Genomic DNA, 17,517 nt, shown 5'->3' with positions numbered 1-17,517 from the left:
CTATAAAAAATTAAAAATATATTAGGTATCACCGTGTCCGTAACGACAGTCTTTCTAAATATATCACATGATCGATCCCGTACGATAAACACCATAAAAAATAAAAACTGTCAAAAAAGCCATTTTTGTCACCTTACACCACAAAAAGTGCAACACCGAGCGATCAAAAATGGCGTATGTCCCACAAAATGGTACCAATAAAACAGTCACCTCCTCCCGCAAAAAATGAGACCCTACATAAGAAAGTCGCTCAAAAAATAAAAAATAAACTATAGCTCTCAGAACACAGAGACACTAAAACATCATTTTTTTATTTCAAATATGCCATTATTGTGTTAAAGTGAAATAAAAAGAAAAGTGTAAATATTAGGTATTGGCGCGTCTGTAACAACATGCTCGATAAAAATATCACATGACCTAACCCCTCAGGTGAACACTGTAAAAAAGAAAAACAGTGCCAAAAAGCAATTTTTTTCACCTTACATCACAAAAAGTGAAACACCAAGCGATCAAAAAGGCATATGCCCCCAAAAATAGTACCAATAAATCTGGCACCTTATCCCCCAGTTTCCAAAATAGGGTCACTTTTTGGGAGTTTCTACTGGCTGGGTGCATCAGGGAGGCTTTAAATGGGACATGGCATCTAAAAACCAGTCCAGCTAAATCTGCCTTCCAAAAACCATACGGTGTTCCTTTTCTTCTGCGCCCTGCCGTGTGCCCGTACAGCAGTTTACGATCACATGTGGGGTGTTTCTGTAAACCGCAGAATCAGGGTAATAAATATTGAGTTTTGTTTGGCTGTGCAGACTAACCAATCGGATCGCGGCAGTGTTAAAATGCCGGTTTCAGGCTCTGATCTGCGGTCTGCAGATCAGAGCCTGAAATCAGGTAATGTGTAATGAAGCCCCCCGATCTGTGCCCCCGATCTTTGCCCCCTTCCTGTGCGCCTCCAACCTCCCCACCCCTCCTGTGAGCCCGGCCTCCGATGCAAAACTTTAATCCAAGCGCTTTGCAGTGCTTGGATTAAAGAGCTGGCTTGACGTCTACACACGGGGTATGTGCAGCTATCACGTATATATACAGATTGCGGTCGGGAAGGGGTTAAAGGACCTGCTGAGATCATTTCAGTAATAGTCTTGTTAACTCAGGTGAGAATGTTGACGAGCACAAGGCTGAAGATCATTATGTCAGGCTGAGTGGGTTAAAATGGCCCACTTGACCTGTTAAAAGGAGGGTGATGCTTGAAATCATTGTTCTTCCATTGTTAACCATGGTGACCTACAAAGAAACACGTGCAGCCATCATTGCGTTGCATAAATGACTTCACAGGCAAGGATATTGTGGCTACTAAGATTGCACCTCAATCAACAATTTATAGGATCATCAAGAACTTCAAGGAAAGAGGTTCAATTCTTGTTAAGAAGGCTTCAGGGCGTCCAAGAAAGTCCAGCAAGTGCCAGGATCGTCTCCTAAAGAGGATTCAGCTGCGGGATCGGAGTGCCACCAGTGCAGAGCTTGCTCAGGAATGGCAGCAGGCAGGTGTGAGCACATCTCTACGCACAGTGAGGCAAAGACTTTTGGAAGATGGCCCTCGATGTCTTAAAGAAAGAAATTTAATAAAATGGAAAATCTGCCCAAAAAGTTAAATTTAGAAATGTATTCTCCATTTTCCTTTAATTCTTGTGGAACACCTAAAGGGTTATCAACGTTTGTAAAATCAGTTTTGGGTAACTTGAGGGGTGTAGTTTCTACAATAGGGTCGTTTATGGGGGTTTTACACTATGTAAGCCCCACAAAGTGACTTTAGACCTGAACTGGTCCTTAATAAGTGGGTTTTAGAAATTTTCGTAAAAATTTTAAGAATTGCTTCTAAACCTTGTAACATCCCCAAAAAATAAAATAACATTTCCCATATGTCTACTTTATGTTGGCATCATTTTGGAAATGTCAAGTAATAAATATTTTATGAGGAATCACTTTCTCTTTTAAAAGCAGAGAAATTAAAATTGAGAAAATTGCAAATTTTTCAAACTTTTTGGTAAATTTGGGATTTTTTCATAAATAAAGGTGAAATATATTGACTCAAATTTATGACTATCATGAAGTACAATGTGTCACGAGAAAACAATCTGAGAATGGCTTGGATAAATAAAAGTGTTCCAAAGTTATTACCACATAAAGTGACACATGTCAGTTTTATAAAATTTGACCTGGACACTGAGGCATCAATGACCCTTGGTCATGAAAGGGTTAATGACAGCAATTAAATGCAGTGGAAAGTTTTTTGGGAGATTAAGTTAATTTTCATGGCAAAGAAGGACTATACAATTCATCTGATCACTCTTCATAACATTCTGGAGTATATGCAAATTGCTATTATAAAAACTTAAGCAGCAACTTTTCCAATTTCCAATATTTATGTAATTCTCAAAACTTTTGGCCACGACTGTATATGAGGATAAAATATCTGCTTTGTAATTCTATGTACAGAAACAAATTACTGTATTTTCCAGCGTATAAGACTACTTTCTAACACTAGAAATTAATTTCAAAAGTCGGGGGCCGTCTTATACGCCGGGTATAAAGCAGCACAGGGGAGAAGGAAGCAGTCCCTCCCTTCCCCCTGTGCTGCCGCACCCTGAATCCTGGATCCCAGCGCCGCCCCTATCTTAATTTATTCACTGCACGCTCCCGCACCGTCACAGTTAAGTCCCTGATACATCGCTGGCTGTGATGCGCCACAGCGCAGTGATTTATCAGCCGGGAGGGAGGAGAGGCTGGAGGCAGCAACTCGTGGCGGGGCCGGTGCAGTCACTGTACTCTTACACTGGCCCTGCCGCTCACAGCAGTATAATATCTAAAGACTATTCCTTAACCGGCAGTAACTTGAACTTTAAATAAGCGCAATGATCTTTATTACCTTACAATAAAGCTCCGGTAACAGGCAAAGCGGGAGGCGGCGTAACGCCACTCACTCATGTGATGCGCCTGCTCTGCCTGCTTCATTCATTTAAGTTACTGCTGGTTAAGGAATAGTCTTTAGATATTCTATTGCTGTGAGTGGCGGGGCCGGTGTATTGGGGGACAATTATGGGGGAGATCTGTGGATGACACATATAGCATAAGATGCTATATAGTATCATAGATTCCCCCCCCCATAGCAGTGTCATCCACAGATCCCCCTCCCCATAGCAGTGCCATCCACAGATCCCCCTCCCCATAACAGTACCATCCACAGATCCCCTCCATAACCGTGCCATCCACAGATCCCCCATAGCAATGGACCCACCATCTTTTCCCAGCCCCTAATAGTTTCTATGTGGGAAACTGGGAATGTGAAAAGAAAAAGATAGGTTACCATTGCAGCCAGGACGCTACTGAAGCCCTGGCTGCCATGGTCAGTTTCCTGGACTGGAGAAGATAGTCTTGGAGTCAGGGAGGGCTGGGTAGGCAGGGGTAGTCTTATACAGCGAGTATAGCCCAAACCCTATAATTTAAATGGAAAAGTTGGAGGTCATCTTATGCGCTGGAAAATACGGTATTCATGTGTGTCCTTTCAATGTATAATGCCTACTGTCAATGTAAAGCGTAAAACCAAAACTGTTTATTTTATTTTTTTAAATGAGAGATCTATTGACAAGCATAAAGACATTTTTCCACTATTAAAGAGGTTGTCTCATTAGTAGAGATGAGGAAATTTCCCAAAATTCATTTCTGGACCAATTTAGACCTATCGCCTCTCAGGTTTAATTCGGTCCAAATAAATTCGACCCAAATGGAAAGTGACTCAATGGCCATGAAAAGTTGCATATGATGCTCTGGGGTCTTTTAGCATGATATCCAACCCCTTTCAAGTTTTTTTTATGTGAAGACAGCATTAGTATTGTCATAGTGACATCTATGACTATGGGTAAATGAATGGTAGTTGGTGGTAACAAACTGCATGTTTAATAACACACTGCACTACCTTATTTTCTTTTTATTAAAATAGTCCAAAAATATCTCTTTTTGCTAGCAGATACCTTTTTCTTTGCCTTCTGATCTGTAAAATAATGGCTCATTTTGAGCGGTTTGTGCAGGACAAATCATAAAAGTTTGGGATTCTCCAAATTTGGATTTCTTGGGAAATTAGCAACCAATTTGATTTGTGTAGAATCAATTTGCTCATTTCTAGTCATTATATCTTGTCTCCTGTGCACACAGGTGCCCTTTTAATGCAATCATGCTTGTATGTTGGGGTTCCTTTCAACTCTGTGTGACTGCCGGAGATAGCCAAGTGCAATGGCTCGGCTATCTCTGGCAGTCCCATTGAGTTGAATGGAATGGCAGCACACTCCACTGAAAGAGGGAAACACAGGGTCCTATTGTCATGATCAGCATGGGCCCCAACAGTCAGACCCCTGCCGATCAGACACTAATCCCCTTATCCTGTGAATATCTAGGACATCCAGAAATGCTCCAGGCAACATTGGCATTATAACTTTTTACTTATTTTAATTTACAGAAACAAGCTGCATAGTCGCATAAGAGAGCAGCAAGTCAGTCTGTAATTTACCTTTGTATGAGAAAGAAATAAGATTATTTAATAACAATGATAATAATGTAAATACTAATTTCCCTTTGAGTCTTCCAGCACAGCTACACTACTGTTCATACAGCTTATGTAACAATATTTGTATTTGCAAACAGCACATCCAACTCGATTTTTCTTTGTGCTGTCTACTTCAATTTTTCCAGGTCAAAAAATGCAAAAAGCAGGCAAACAATTTGCTGAGAACAAAATCTAAGAGCATCACACAACATTCTTAATAATAGTACCGCAGTCCTGTCCTAAACAATACATGTATATTTAAATTTATACAGAAATGCTTGAACCATTGTTGTGAACCAAAAGCCATTACCATCTCCAAGATGTTCTATATTGTTTAACTTTAACCTGACCAAAACCTTAGTTCTGATAAAGGTTTGCATGAGATCTGTCTGGCCTCTACTTTTATTGTCTCAACATAATTCAACAGGAAAAACTATGGGGTGGATTTACTAATCCTGTCTAATATTTAGTCGGTGTAAACTTAGGCTAAACAGTGTAAAAATAAGTTAAATTTACCAAAGTGGCTCATACTGGATGATACATTTGTCACATCTTTTGCCTAACTTTAAACTATCTATTGCTTGGCTTATTTATGGCCATTTCAAATAACATGCCCTTTGTCGAATGAGAGACAAAAGATGCCCAAAACCAATAAATATTTTTTAAAGCATGTACACCATTTTTTGGCACAGCCTAAATTCTGATGCATTAGCTTAGTAAATCTCCCCCTATGCTGTAGGCTCCATTTAAAATACCTCTGAGTATGTCCAAATGAACTATAAAAAGCTTCAAGCAATGTGTAATTGTATTTTTATCCACAGGGGTGTTTCCATAAGAACTTAAAAGAGCCGAAGAAAACTTCTGATTTCTAAAATATGCTTTGCAGACCACTGTGGACATGATAGTGTGCCATTAACTGCCAAAACAAATGCAGTATATTGTATATATAGACATTCCTCACATCATTTGACTTTTCAAAAAAATAATCCAGGTCTCTAATTTCAGATTTTTTTTTTAAATACTCCAATGGTTGAAGGTCTGTTTACAGGAAAACTGTAGGTAAAGGGGTTATCCTGTATTTTTATATTGATGTCCTACCCTCAGGCTAGGCCAGTGATGGCCAACCTTGGCACTCCAACTGTGGTGAAACTATGACTCCCATTATGCTCCATTTATTTCTAAAGAGTTCTGAGAGCAGCCAAGCAAGCGCGGCATCTTGGGAGTTGTAGTTTTACCACAGCTGGAGTGCCAAGGTTAGCTATCATTGGGCTAAGCTATCAATATCTGATCCATCTGAAACCTCCACCAATCAGCTGTTATGCAGTAGTTTGGGATGTGTCAGAAGTACACAGCTCCTCCGTGAGTGGACAGAGCTTGTTACTGCAGCGCTGTTCTCATTTACTTCAATGTGAGCAGCACTTCAGTAACCAGGTTTGTCTGCTACAAAGTTGATGGAGCTGTGTAGTTCCGACATATACTTCTGGTTTCAAACTACTGCAGAACAGCTGATTAGCAGGGGTGTTAGATGGAGGATAGGCAAACAATATGAAAGTATTGGATTCTCCTTTTAACCCCACATATGCCTTTAAAAAAAAATAATCTATATATATTCTGAAATTAGAGATCTGGACTCTTCTCATAAAATGTCTAGTGCTGTGGATCTGGTGCTGGAGCTACTCCTAAACAACTAAACGTCCCAAAGTCTGACCCAGATTCAACCCTCACCCCCTTGCCATTCTGATATTGACTAAGGAAAGGACATCAATCTAAAATTACTGGACAACAACTTTAAGCTTATACACCGTGTTATGTCTACTACAGGGCCAAAGAGATAATCTCAGTCCCTCAGTACCTGCACTACACAAATACATATCAAAACTGTCTGGAAAACATCTAAAGAGAATTAGGACTGGGTGGACCTTCTCACTTTACTACACAAAATAATGTGGTTATCACTAGTGATAAGCGAATCAAAGACCTTGAAGTCCAAATTTGATTCGCTGCAAAGCCGAAGTCCCTTGTGCATTGCGGTAGCTAATTGATTTAACCAGAAATAGTGTCAAAAAACCAAAAAATACTTACCTGATCGATTTGCTCTAAGATCTCGGATGAAATCCCACGCACGGTCCCGTCGCGAACAAATGGATCAGGTAAGTATGAACGCAGCATCTGAGGGGTACAATCGCTGCTCCTGGTCATTGCACCCACTACCTACAAATAAATGCGCTTTATGTATTTTGTAATTTGTCATGAAGCAGATTTTTTTGTAAAATTCGGCTAGGCAACCAAATCAAATTTTTAAATAGTTCACTTATCACTAGTACCACCATCACTGCTACGTGAAAAGTGTGGCCTTTATGTCCTGATTGGAGCCAATACAAATGAGTAAGTTTCTTGAAATTCATTTCAGGTCTGGTTCATATAAATAGGTCATCAGATTCTAAGTCTGAAAAAATTTGATCCAAATAAAAAGTGTCCTGACTTAAAAGTCATGTATGACACTCTGAAGTCTCCTAGGACTGTATATAAACCCTTTCAAGCTTTTTTATGCCAAGAAAGCATTAGTAATTTCAAAGTGACATACATGTCGGGCAGTATACTATTCGCCAAAGTTAACCAAGAAATTTGATTCGCTCTGAATTAATTTGTCACAAATCACTATAAATTAGTTATGCCCAGGCCACTCAGCATTAGGGTATGGCCACACAGAGCGGCCATTCTGCAGGTGGGTTGTGGCTATGCTGCGGTGAAGAAGCTTGTTACTTTCACTTTGTAACATGTACAGCCGCCATTTTAGGAAAAACTGATTTGTTACCACAAAGCGCAAGGAAATTCGGATTAATTGAGAATCAAAGTTTTCTTAAACTTTAGACTGAATTCCGCTTCGAATGCTTCGCTTCGCTTAACACTAGTACCAACACTAGTACCTAATATTGTAAAAGATTTGTGTCTGTGATTGTGGATCATGGGTAATGCATTTCATAATTCCCATAGACTTACTGCAAAAAAAAAAAAAAGGCACAAAAAAAAGGCAGCAAAAACTACAAAAGATGGGACCTACTGAAAAAAATTCTTAGAGCTCATGCAGACGGCCACAGTTGTTTTTGTGGCCCGCCAAACCGTCACTATGCATTTTGCACTATATTGCTGGGCTACATTGAGTTTCAGATCCCTTCAAAGATTTTCGATTGGGTTCAGGTCTGGAGATTGGCTAGGCCACTCTAGGACCTTGAAATGCTTCTAATGGAGGCACTCCTTATTTGCCCTTGCTGTGTGTTTTGCGTCATTGTCATGCTGGAAGAACCATCCGTTACCCATCTCTAATGCTCTTACTGAGGGAAGTAGGTTGTTGGCCAAAATCTTGCGATATATGGCCCCATCCACCCTCCCTTCAATATGGTGCAGTTGTCCTGTCCCCTTTGCAGAAAAGCACCCCCAAAGTATGATGTTTCCACCTCCATGCTTCACGGTTGGGATGGTGTTCTTGGGGTTGTACTCATCCTTCTTCCTCCAAACACGGCGAGTGAAGTTGATACCAAAAAGTTAAATTTGGTCTCCTCTAACCACATGACCTTCTCCCATGCCTCCTCTGGATCATCCGGATGGTCAATGGCGAACTTCAAATGGGCCTGGACATGTGCTGGCGAGTGTGTTACAAACAGTAATCTTTGAGACAGTGGTCCCAGCTCTCTTTAGGTCATTGACCAGGTTCTCCTGCATAGTTCTGGGCTGATTCCTGACCTAAGAATCATCCTTACCCCAGGAGGTGAGATCTTGCATGACTGAGGAAGATTGTACAGTCATCTTGTGCTTCTTCTATTTTCTAATAATTGTGTCAACTGTTGTTGCCTCCTCACCAATCTGCTTGCCTATTGTCCTGTAGCCCATCCAAGCCTTGTGGAGGTCTACAATTTTATTCCTGGTGTCCTTAGCTCTTTGGTCTTGGCCATGGTGGAGAGGTTGGAGTGTGAACAGATGTCTTTTATAGAGGTAATGAGTTCAAACAGGTGCAATTAATACAGGTAATGAGAACAGAGTAGGAGTGCTTCTTAAAGAAAAACTAACAGGTCTGTAAAAGTCAGAATTCTTGCTGGTTGCTAGGTGATCAAATACTTATTTTATGCAATAAAATGCAAATGCATTATTTAAAAATCATACAATGTGATTTTCTGTATTTATTTTTATTTTTTTATTTTGTCTTTTACAGTTGAAGTGTAACTACGATAAAAATTACAGACCTATCCGATCTTTGCAAGTGGGAAAACTTGCAAAATCGCCAGTGTATGAAATATTTATTTTCCCTACTGTATCAACATGCATGCTCAGCTCAGTTGAGCAGGCATATGTTGTGAATGGGGAGACCCTAGACACTTCTGGCAAGTGTCCTCATCTCACTGCGAAGTCCAACATGCCTGACCCTCATCTCATCTAACAGTTGCAATTTTTCAAACATGGATTTTTTGTGAAATGCTGTAGTAGTATGGTTCTCAAATGCACCTCAAACACCCAAGCATAATCTGGGGCTGAGACCTTATAAATATAATTAAAAGCACCAAAAAATCTATGAGAAATAATGCGGGTCAGGGTAAAGAGATTTAGATAGAAGTATGTCGGCATAAATAACTGTATTACATAGTTGGTATACATAAATAAAAAAAAACACATTAGAACTTATTATATGCAGCATTTTCTCTTACAACAGTTTATAACAAGAAAATTAAATTTTTATAAAATGCTAATGAACTCATTTCAAGTGTGACTTTTAAGCTTTTGATCTGGCTGCCTTTGCTTACCTCACTTCTAATGCATGCACCTAAACAGCTTGTACAGCTAATCCCAGGTCAAAGCAGTTCAATCTTTAACAAACATTATGAGACCTTTCCTTTAATATGTTACCTGCTGTTAAATGCATGTCCATAAACGTTAATCATGACAAGTAACTACGTTTATAACTTGGTTAATAAATAATGGATCAGTCAAAACAATCAATAAAATTACATCAGCCACATCAAAATAGATGCTAAAGAAACAGAACTTCATTTGCACCAACAGTACAGTAGAAAGGTACCATTTGATATAAAAACACGAATAGAGGCACTGTATCTACTCAGGAGAAACTTTTTTGCATATTGTTCTTCCATGGAGCATTGCCAATACGTCTCCATACCATGGAGCACTTCCACTATCTCCACTCCGAGCTGGTCTCTTTAAGGAGAACCAGTACCATGCCTCTGATATAAAATCCTGTAAAACAGTCAACTGGCATTCCTTCAATGCTCCAGCAATGACATTTAGACATGGACATTGTATCTTCTCCAGTCAAGCACTGGCTGTAGAGGAAACCATGGATCCCATAACTGCAGCCAAGTCATATGTCTGCATCATTGTATAACTAGACCTATTTGTCCCAAGAAATCTGAGGGTGTAGAGCAGTTGTAAAGCAATTATACTGGTTGTTAAGAAGTAAACTTCAGCACAAACTAAAATTTTCAATTTTCCATGTCTCACCTTCTTACCTGTTCTATTTCTTGATGTTTCTATTACCAAATTTCATACTTTGGCCAAACATAATAAACTTCAGAAGCAGGCTTCAGTGACACACTGGGGGAGATTTATCAAACTGGTGAAAAGTAGAACTGGCTCAGATTCCAAGTTTCATTTTTCACAGCTCCTTTGGAAAATGAAAGGAGGAATCTGATTGGTTGCTATGGGAAACTAAGCCAGTTCTACTTTACACCACTTTGATAAATCTCCCACCCCGTTTCTGTTTGAGTCATGATAAGTTAATACATTATTGACTCTATACTTATAATAGCTTACTTACTGCCCAACCAACAGGCAGAGTTGGTACTGATTTTAGCTGACCGTGTGATGCTGTGCTGAGACATATCGGGATTGATAGCATAGCACAGAGGAAGAAAATTGATAAATCTAAAATTAAAAATTCTTTCTGTTCAGAAGCATACAGGAGAATAAACTGCAGGGAAGCGAGTATAAAAGAAGTTGTTGCAATGGCTGCTGCTGTCAAGCTCCCTTGGGTGGCCACAATCTCCATAAGCACCACGTTACTCATTTCTCTTCTTCTCTTTCGGTGGCCAAGAACTGCTTGCCCACTGCTATACTCAAGAACTGCTTGCCCACTGCAATACTCCAATAGAGGAGCTGGCCATTGGTGTCCAACATGGCTTCTGCAGGCCACAGCCTTGGCGTCTCAGTAAAACCCTCCTGGCCTGTCTCTAGGACACGTGTGCTCTCTGGCTCATAAAAGGGCCAGAACACACCCTAGTTTTCTCCAGCCAATGGCTGGACAACAGGTTATTTGAGGTACCTTCCCCTAGGGGAGGTTGCATGAGCTTTAGCTCCCTTAGCTTGCTAGTAACCAGTAAAGGTTTACTCTCCACTGCCTGTACTGACCTTAGCCTGTTTACTGTATTGTCCTTTAACTGCCTGCCCGACCTCAAACTTCTTTCATGGATTTGCATTGCTGCCTCCCCTGACCACTGACTGCTTCCTCACTGCAAGTATTGCTTGAGCTCTCAGCGGTTTGCTCCAGTTTCTGTGACACTAGAAAGTCAGCTGCCAGTCACACCAGGACAAGAGGTAGTGGCCGATTGGCTCCCATTCAGTGAAGACCAGATCCTTGTATATGGATTAAAGGGTGAAAACTAGGGGACTGCCAGGTTATCACCCTTAGATCTAGCCCAAAGTCAAACCGGTTGGTTTGCACAGTGTTTCCATACCTACTGCCTGTTACATTAGTCCAGAGTGTTATAGACAATCAGGTTGGGAGAGCAGTGAGGGAAAGTTGTGTTTCTAATCATGGATATAACATCAAATTATACGGTTTTCGTCACTGCTGAAATATATAAAAAAGTACTGCCTGATTGGGATGGTATAAAAGAAAACAAAAAACGCATTTGTTCAAAAAGTATAAAAGAATAGTTGTGCTGCCCTATATACAGAACTAATATTCAGGCATTTGGAAAGTGTATCCTAGATATGCAACAGGCCACCTCTGTGACTGTTATTTGTTAGTTGCAGTCATGTTAGATTAATAGATACAGGGGTCAGAACATATATCCCAATTATAATGGTGTATGTGAACATAGCAAATAAATGATGGATAAATCGTCCACAATTGACCCAATTCCAACAAAGAAATGTGTATAAAGCCCAGCTGTGTCAGAAGAAGTACATTTACCACCACGCTGCAAAGGGCTAAGAGTATCAGAGTGCCAAAAGGGTAAATATGAACATTACTATGGAGGCTAATTCTCCACAATTCAAGTGAGACAGCATTAAAATTGAAGTTTTTGAACGAATCAAGACTAGTGGCAACATATTAAAATTTTGGGAAGATATGTTACATTTATTATCACAGCCTGATGAAACTTTATTGTCATCCATTTAAAATAGGGCAAATCCTATATGTCACAGATTGTGACCATCAGACAACCAGACTTAGAGTGTAGAGGGGGATAATGTATAACCCACTACACTTATTTAAATCTGGATTGGTTCATTACTTGCTAGCAAGATGCTGCTAATGATCTGCAAGCAAGGAAAAATGGACACGGTCCAATACGATTAAGGCGCCTTTTCCCTCAGTGCTGTTGCACTCTTTCTTGAATGCCTATTTCCCAGGACATCCATCTACCAAGCGGCACCAGTTTGATGAAGGCCACAGTGTGGCCGAAACGTCATATGTATCATACAGCCGCACTATCCAATAAATACCTATTCTTTTGCATCATAAATGCTGGAGTATTTATCATTACTTTAAAGAGGACCTTTCACTAGAATCTAGAATAAAAAATCTAAACTAACTATACAGACATGGAGAGCGACTCCCAGGAATCTCCCTGCACTTACTGTTATACCTGGGCGCCGCTCCGTTCTCCCGGTATAGCCTCCGGTATCTTCATAGTTCGGCTCCACCCAGAGGAACCTGCCGGCGTCTCATTCTCCCATGCTGTAGCACTGGCCAATCGCAGCGCTCAGCTCATAGCCTGAGAGAGAAAAAAGCCTCTCTGACAAATGCGGTTGTTGGCTATTGTCTGAGAGAACTATATTTTGTGAGCCACACTGACTGTACTAGGCCAATGGAGTCTGGTCTATAATTCAACCAATCATCCATACTATGAATGTGCTTCAGTAGTCATTGCGTTTGCTGACCACACACACACTATCCACTCGGCTATGTTTTGAAAAGTATATATATCTAGCTAATCATCCAAAACACATACACCGTAGTTGTGTGTATAAAACCAATACCCGATGGAGACCCCCAGGTACCAGATAAATAAACAAGAGACAGATGAAGCAGCATGCACACATCACAAACAGTCAGGTATAGCATGCAGGGTGGATACACAGCAGATACATCAGATGAAACAGGCATATGAAATAGCCTCAATTAACCCTTTTGGATAAACGGTCTGCAGCTTGAAGGTTCACATCGCTTCCTTGCAAAGCAGGGGTATGTCAATGTCACCACCACGGATCGACATATTGACCTGTTAAATCCCCGGCACCCTCAACACATCAGGATTGCAGTCATGCATCTCACATACATGACGTGCCTCAGATGTGTCCCGCTGATTACGAATGTCTGACAGATGTTCACAAAACCTCCTCCTTCGCTCACATTTTGTTTTGCCGACATACTGTAGGCCACATCGGCAGCTAATAAGGTACACAATGCCCATAGATGTATAAGAGAGTATGTTATACCTGTTTCCTGTAGTATGGCTTACAGAAAATGCTCCTTTCATGATATTGCTACACATTATACAGGAGCCACAGGGAAATGTGCCCGTCAATGTTTTCTTTAACCAGGTTTCAGGTTTAGGGTGTGTATATAGACTGTGTACCAGATGATCACGTAGGTTGGAGCTACAACGATACGTAAATGATGGACGGTCAGGTATCAGTGCCCCAACATCTGGGTCTGACTGCAGGATGGACCAGTGGCACTGTAAGATGTCACAGATCTGTTGGTGAGCTTTGTCATAAGTAGCAATGACTCTAAATGTAGAATCATCTTTATTGCTAACCTTTGGAACCAGTTTACCACGATCGACACTCCTAGAATGATGAAAGCCCCTTCTCAGTGTATACCGAGGGTACCCACAGTAATAAACCGACATCTCAAATCTGATGCAACCGCTCTGAATTTACCCAATTCAGAGCAATACCTCCTAGCCCTGAGGGATACCTTTTTTCAGGGTCAGTGGGTGGCCACTCTCCCAATGTAGGAGGCTATTCGTGAATGTCTGTTTTCTGAACAGATTAGTGGTAATATCAGTTTCAATCATGATCATCAGGTCCAAAAAAGCAATCTGACGTTCCTGCATCTCTGATGTGAAAAATAGACCCATCTAATTCACATTTAATGCTGTTACAAATTTGATGAAGCTATCTTGTGTCCCCTTCCATAATATCAGCACATCATAGATGTATCTTATCCACAACTGTATGTTTGATGTGTACTGTTCCATCATATCGCCAAACACAATCTCTTTCTCCCACCAGCCCAGGTACAAATTTGCAAACATTGGGGCGCAGGGACTGGCCATGGCAACGCCCCTGAGCTGGTGGTAGCTATGCTGGTCGAACAGAAAGACATTGTGAATGAGGACAAAGTTCAACAATTGCATCAGGAAGATATTATGGCGGTGACAATGTTCGCCTCTCTGTTGGAGGAAGGCCTCGACAGCCCTACACCCAGATTCATGGGGTATAGAGCTGTACAAGGCCTCCACATCTAGACTAGCCAGCCATACAGCCTCCTCACAATGAATCCCCTCTAGCCGCTGTAGCAAATCCATAGTATCTCGGGCATACGAGGGCAGGGCCACAACGAATGGACGCAAAATCCTGTCCAAGCATGTATTAATATTAGCAGTAAGACTGCCTATGCCCGAGACAATGGGTCTGGCCTTCAGTGGTGTCCCTTGCTTATGTAGTTTGGGAAGACTATAGAATGTAGCAAGAACCGGGGATTTAGGAAACAGGTAGTCCAATTCATTTTTGCTGATCAATCTGTCCTCGCATGCGTCATTTAGCAGTGTCGCAAGCTGGTCCCTAAAGATGGGAGTGGGATTAGTAGAGAGGCGCCTATAGGTATTAGTGTCCTTCAACAAACGGAGGCACATGACACAGTAATTTTCCTGATTCATCACTACAATATTGCCCCCTTTGTCAGAGGGCTTGATAATAATGGTTATATGCCTCTCTAGCTCCTCCAGTGACTGTCAATCTCCTGAGGTCAAATTGTCCCTTCCCACGGGTGTGTCATCTAGTTGTTGGAGGTCCCGTGTCACCATTCAGGAAAGTGTCAATCGGGGAGCTATCATTTACTGGGGGGAACATTTTGGATGGATTTCTGAGGTCCGTAAAGGGGCCATCCCCAATCAAGCTATCTCCCTCCTCAGATAGACCTGCCTGTAAGTCGACATCCTGGAGGCCATCTAACTCAATACCTAGCTCTTGACACTTTCTCTTGTGTATCTTGAAAAACTTTTGCCATGAGCCTGCGTACAAACAACTGCAAGTCTTTCACCCAATTAAATAAATTAAACTTCTGAAGGGGTACAAATGAAAGGACTTTCTTGAGGAGCCTCAATTGCATAGGGGAGAGTACACGTTTGGACAAATTGACCACCTGAAGTTCCTCTACTTGTTGGCATCGGGGGCTTTCTTTTGGCATAATAGGTAGTCGGACACAGGTGGGTAATCTAAACCCCCCCCCCCCCAGGATTCTCTACCTGATCTACCTCCCTGTTGAGATCCACGGGCTCTACGGGGTCCTCTCCAAGATATGTTACGTTTAGGCTAATAATTTATTGACATGTGATATTCTCTGAAGCAATTTTTTATACAGGGTCTAGAGTTTGATGGACACTGGAAGCAATATAATCTGGTATCTCTTTGAATTTCATACTTTCATACTTTGCACAAACCCTGCGCCTCTTCTGTGGGGTATTTTTGCTTCCGGTATGAGGAACAGTATCAGGGAAATGTCTTTGATTCAGCCTACTGACAGACTCTGATCCAGAGCTCACAGGGATATCATGTGTTGGCTACAACAGTGATAGAATCATTTATTGTTGAAAATTGAGGAAAGAACCCTGAATTCCAGATTTTGCTAACTGTAGCAGATACAGAGACCTCATTTTGTACCATTGCTTGGATTTCCATGTAGTTATATTCAATGACACAGAATGGCTTTTCAGCATGTGTGTGTGTCTTCGACTGAGAGGTACTGGGACTAGGGAATTGTCATGAATTTTGCTGACTAAGATTTTTTTTTTCTTATCTTTGTATTTCCCAGTCAGCAATTTTGAGCTAGACATAGAGGATAACTCTATTCTCTTTAGATTTTTATTAAGTGACTCTGAGAAGCCCCTCCTGTTTATTTATAATAGTTCCACAGAACACTGTACAGTAGCTTAACTACTTAGGGGAAGCAGCTGCTTCGGGGCCCGGGCTGCCAAGGGGACCGGTGCCCGGCAGTTAAATAGTTAATCATGATCGATTCTTGTCTTAATGTTCAGACGCAGCGGTGGCAGCGGACCGGGCCCCCCTCCCCCTCCCCCCACGTCCAATCCTCGCTAATGTGATCTAATCTTACTGTCTCCTGAAGTCTGCGCAGCGCACAGGCTGTATTGAGCCCGTCCACATACTGATGATTCAGAGCAGGGAGCGGCAGCAGTACGCGACAGGAGGCGGGACAAAACAGCCAGGAGGACAGGAACTGTAGGCAGGTGGCAGCAGTAGAGAAGAGGCCGAGCAGCAGCACGTCAGGTCCAGCACCAGCGGTCCAGCGCCCAGCCCAGCGCAGAGTGTGGTACTGGTAGCTAGTAACTACTTTGTGAGGTACTAATGGAAAATGTCTACTCTGTGGGGCAATAAAGGGGCATAACTAGTGTGTGGAGTGTGGACACTAATGGAGAATAATAAAATTTTACTGTGTGGGGGCAATAAGGGAGCATAACTACTGTGAAGGGGAAATAATGGAGCATAACTACTTTTTGAGGGCACTAAGGGGCATACCTACTGAGTGAGTGGGATGTCAGACGCTGTGTGGTGAGCGTAGGCGTCTTACAAGCCGCTGCTGAGGGAGGAGGGAGGGGTTGTGGGGAAGTTGCTCTGGGCATTCATACATTTTCTCTGGCTGGGGCCCATACATTTCTAGCCACTGTCTGCGCCTCCCTGGCCACTGTCTGTACCCCTGGGCCCTGGCCCTTATCTGTGCCCCCTGCCTTTGTCTGCGCCCCTGGCCCCTGTGTGCACCTCCCTTACCCTTATCTGTGTACCCCTGGCCCTGGCCTGTGCCCCCAGCCCTTGTCTGTGCCACAGGAGTGGGGTTTACACAGGAGGAGGGAGGTGCCCTTACAAAAATTTGCTGTGGGGCCCCAGTCACTTCTAGTTACGCCCCTGACATGGTACCACACTCATACAAGTATTTGAACAGTGGAATACTTGTATAGTAGTTGTCCACAAACAGACAATTGCCATATCTTAGTAGTAGATTCATTAGATCCAAGATAATTTTCCATTCTTACCCATAAGGATCCAACTTCCTGTCTTTTCCTGCGTACAATCAGTGTAACTACAGCGAGTACCAGATTTGCATATACATCTCGAGAAGATGTACGTTATGTAAGTTTTTTTGTATGCAAAAGAACACCTATATGTGTGTACAAAGAACACACAAAAGACAGCTATTCTAACTAAAATTAAAATAATAAAACCTTCATTTTTTATTCCCTAATAGTATACTACTGGTATTGTTTGAAAGGCTATCATACGAGACCAGAATGACAGCTCTCGTCCAGGGCAACAGAGGAGAAATATGGTTGCTAAGGGCTGAATACAGACATCAGAAAGGTAAAATTAGCTGAAAAATGCAGCTTCATGAA

The 17,517-nt window shown here is 41.7% G+C and overlaps 1 protein-coding gene across 1 annotated transcript in view; it reads right to left on the bottom strand.

Annotated features, from left to right (window-relative positions):
* PCLO (piccolo presynaptic cytomatrix protein) overlaps positions 1–13,740 on the bottom strand; it is a 195,719-nt gene extending 181,979 nt beyond the window's left edge. The window contains exon 1 of the mRNA XM_044277162.1: positions 13,165–13,740. Coding sequence (XP_044133097.1) covers positions 13,165–13,740 — 576 coding nt within the window. The remainder of the gene's footprint in view (positions 1–13,164) is intronic.
* Between the last annotated feature and the right edge of the window lie 3,777 nt (positions 13,741–17,517).

The sequence above is a fragment of the Bufo gargarizans genome, chromosome 2 (genome assembly GCF_014858855.1).
Source record: "Bufo gargarizans isolate SCDJY-AF-19 chromosome 2, ASM1485885v1, whole genome shotgun sequence".
Classification (NCBI taxonomy): Eukaryota; Metazoa; Chordata; class Amphibia; order Anura; family Bufonidae; genus Bufo; species Bufo gargarizans.
Note: the sequence above shows the minus strand (reverse complement) of the source record. Positions and strands in the feature narration are given on the sequence as shown.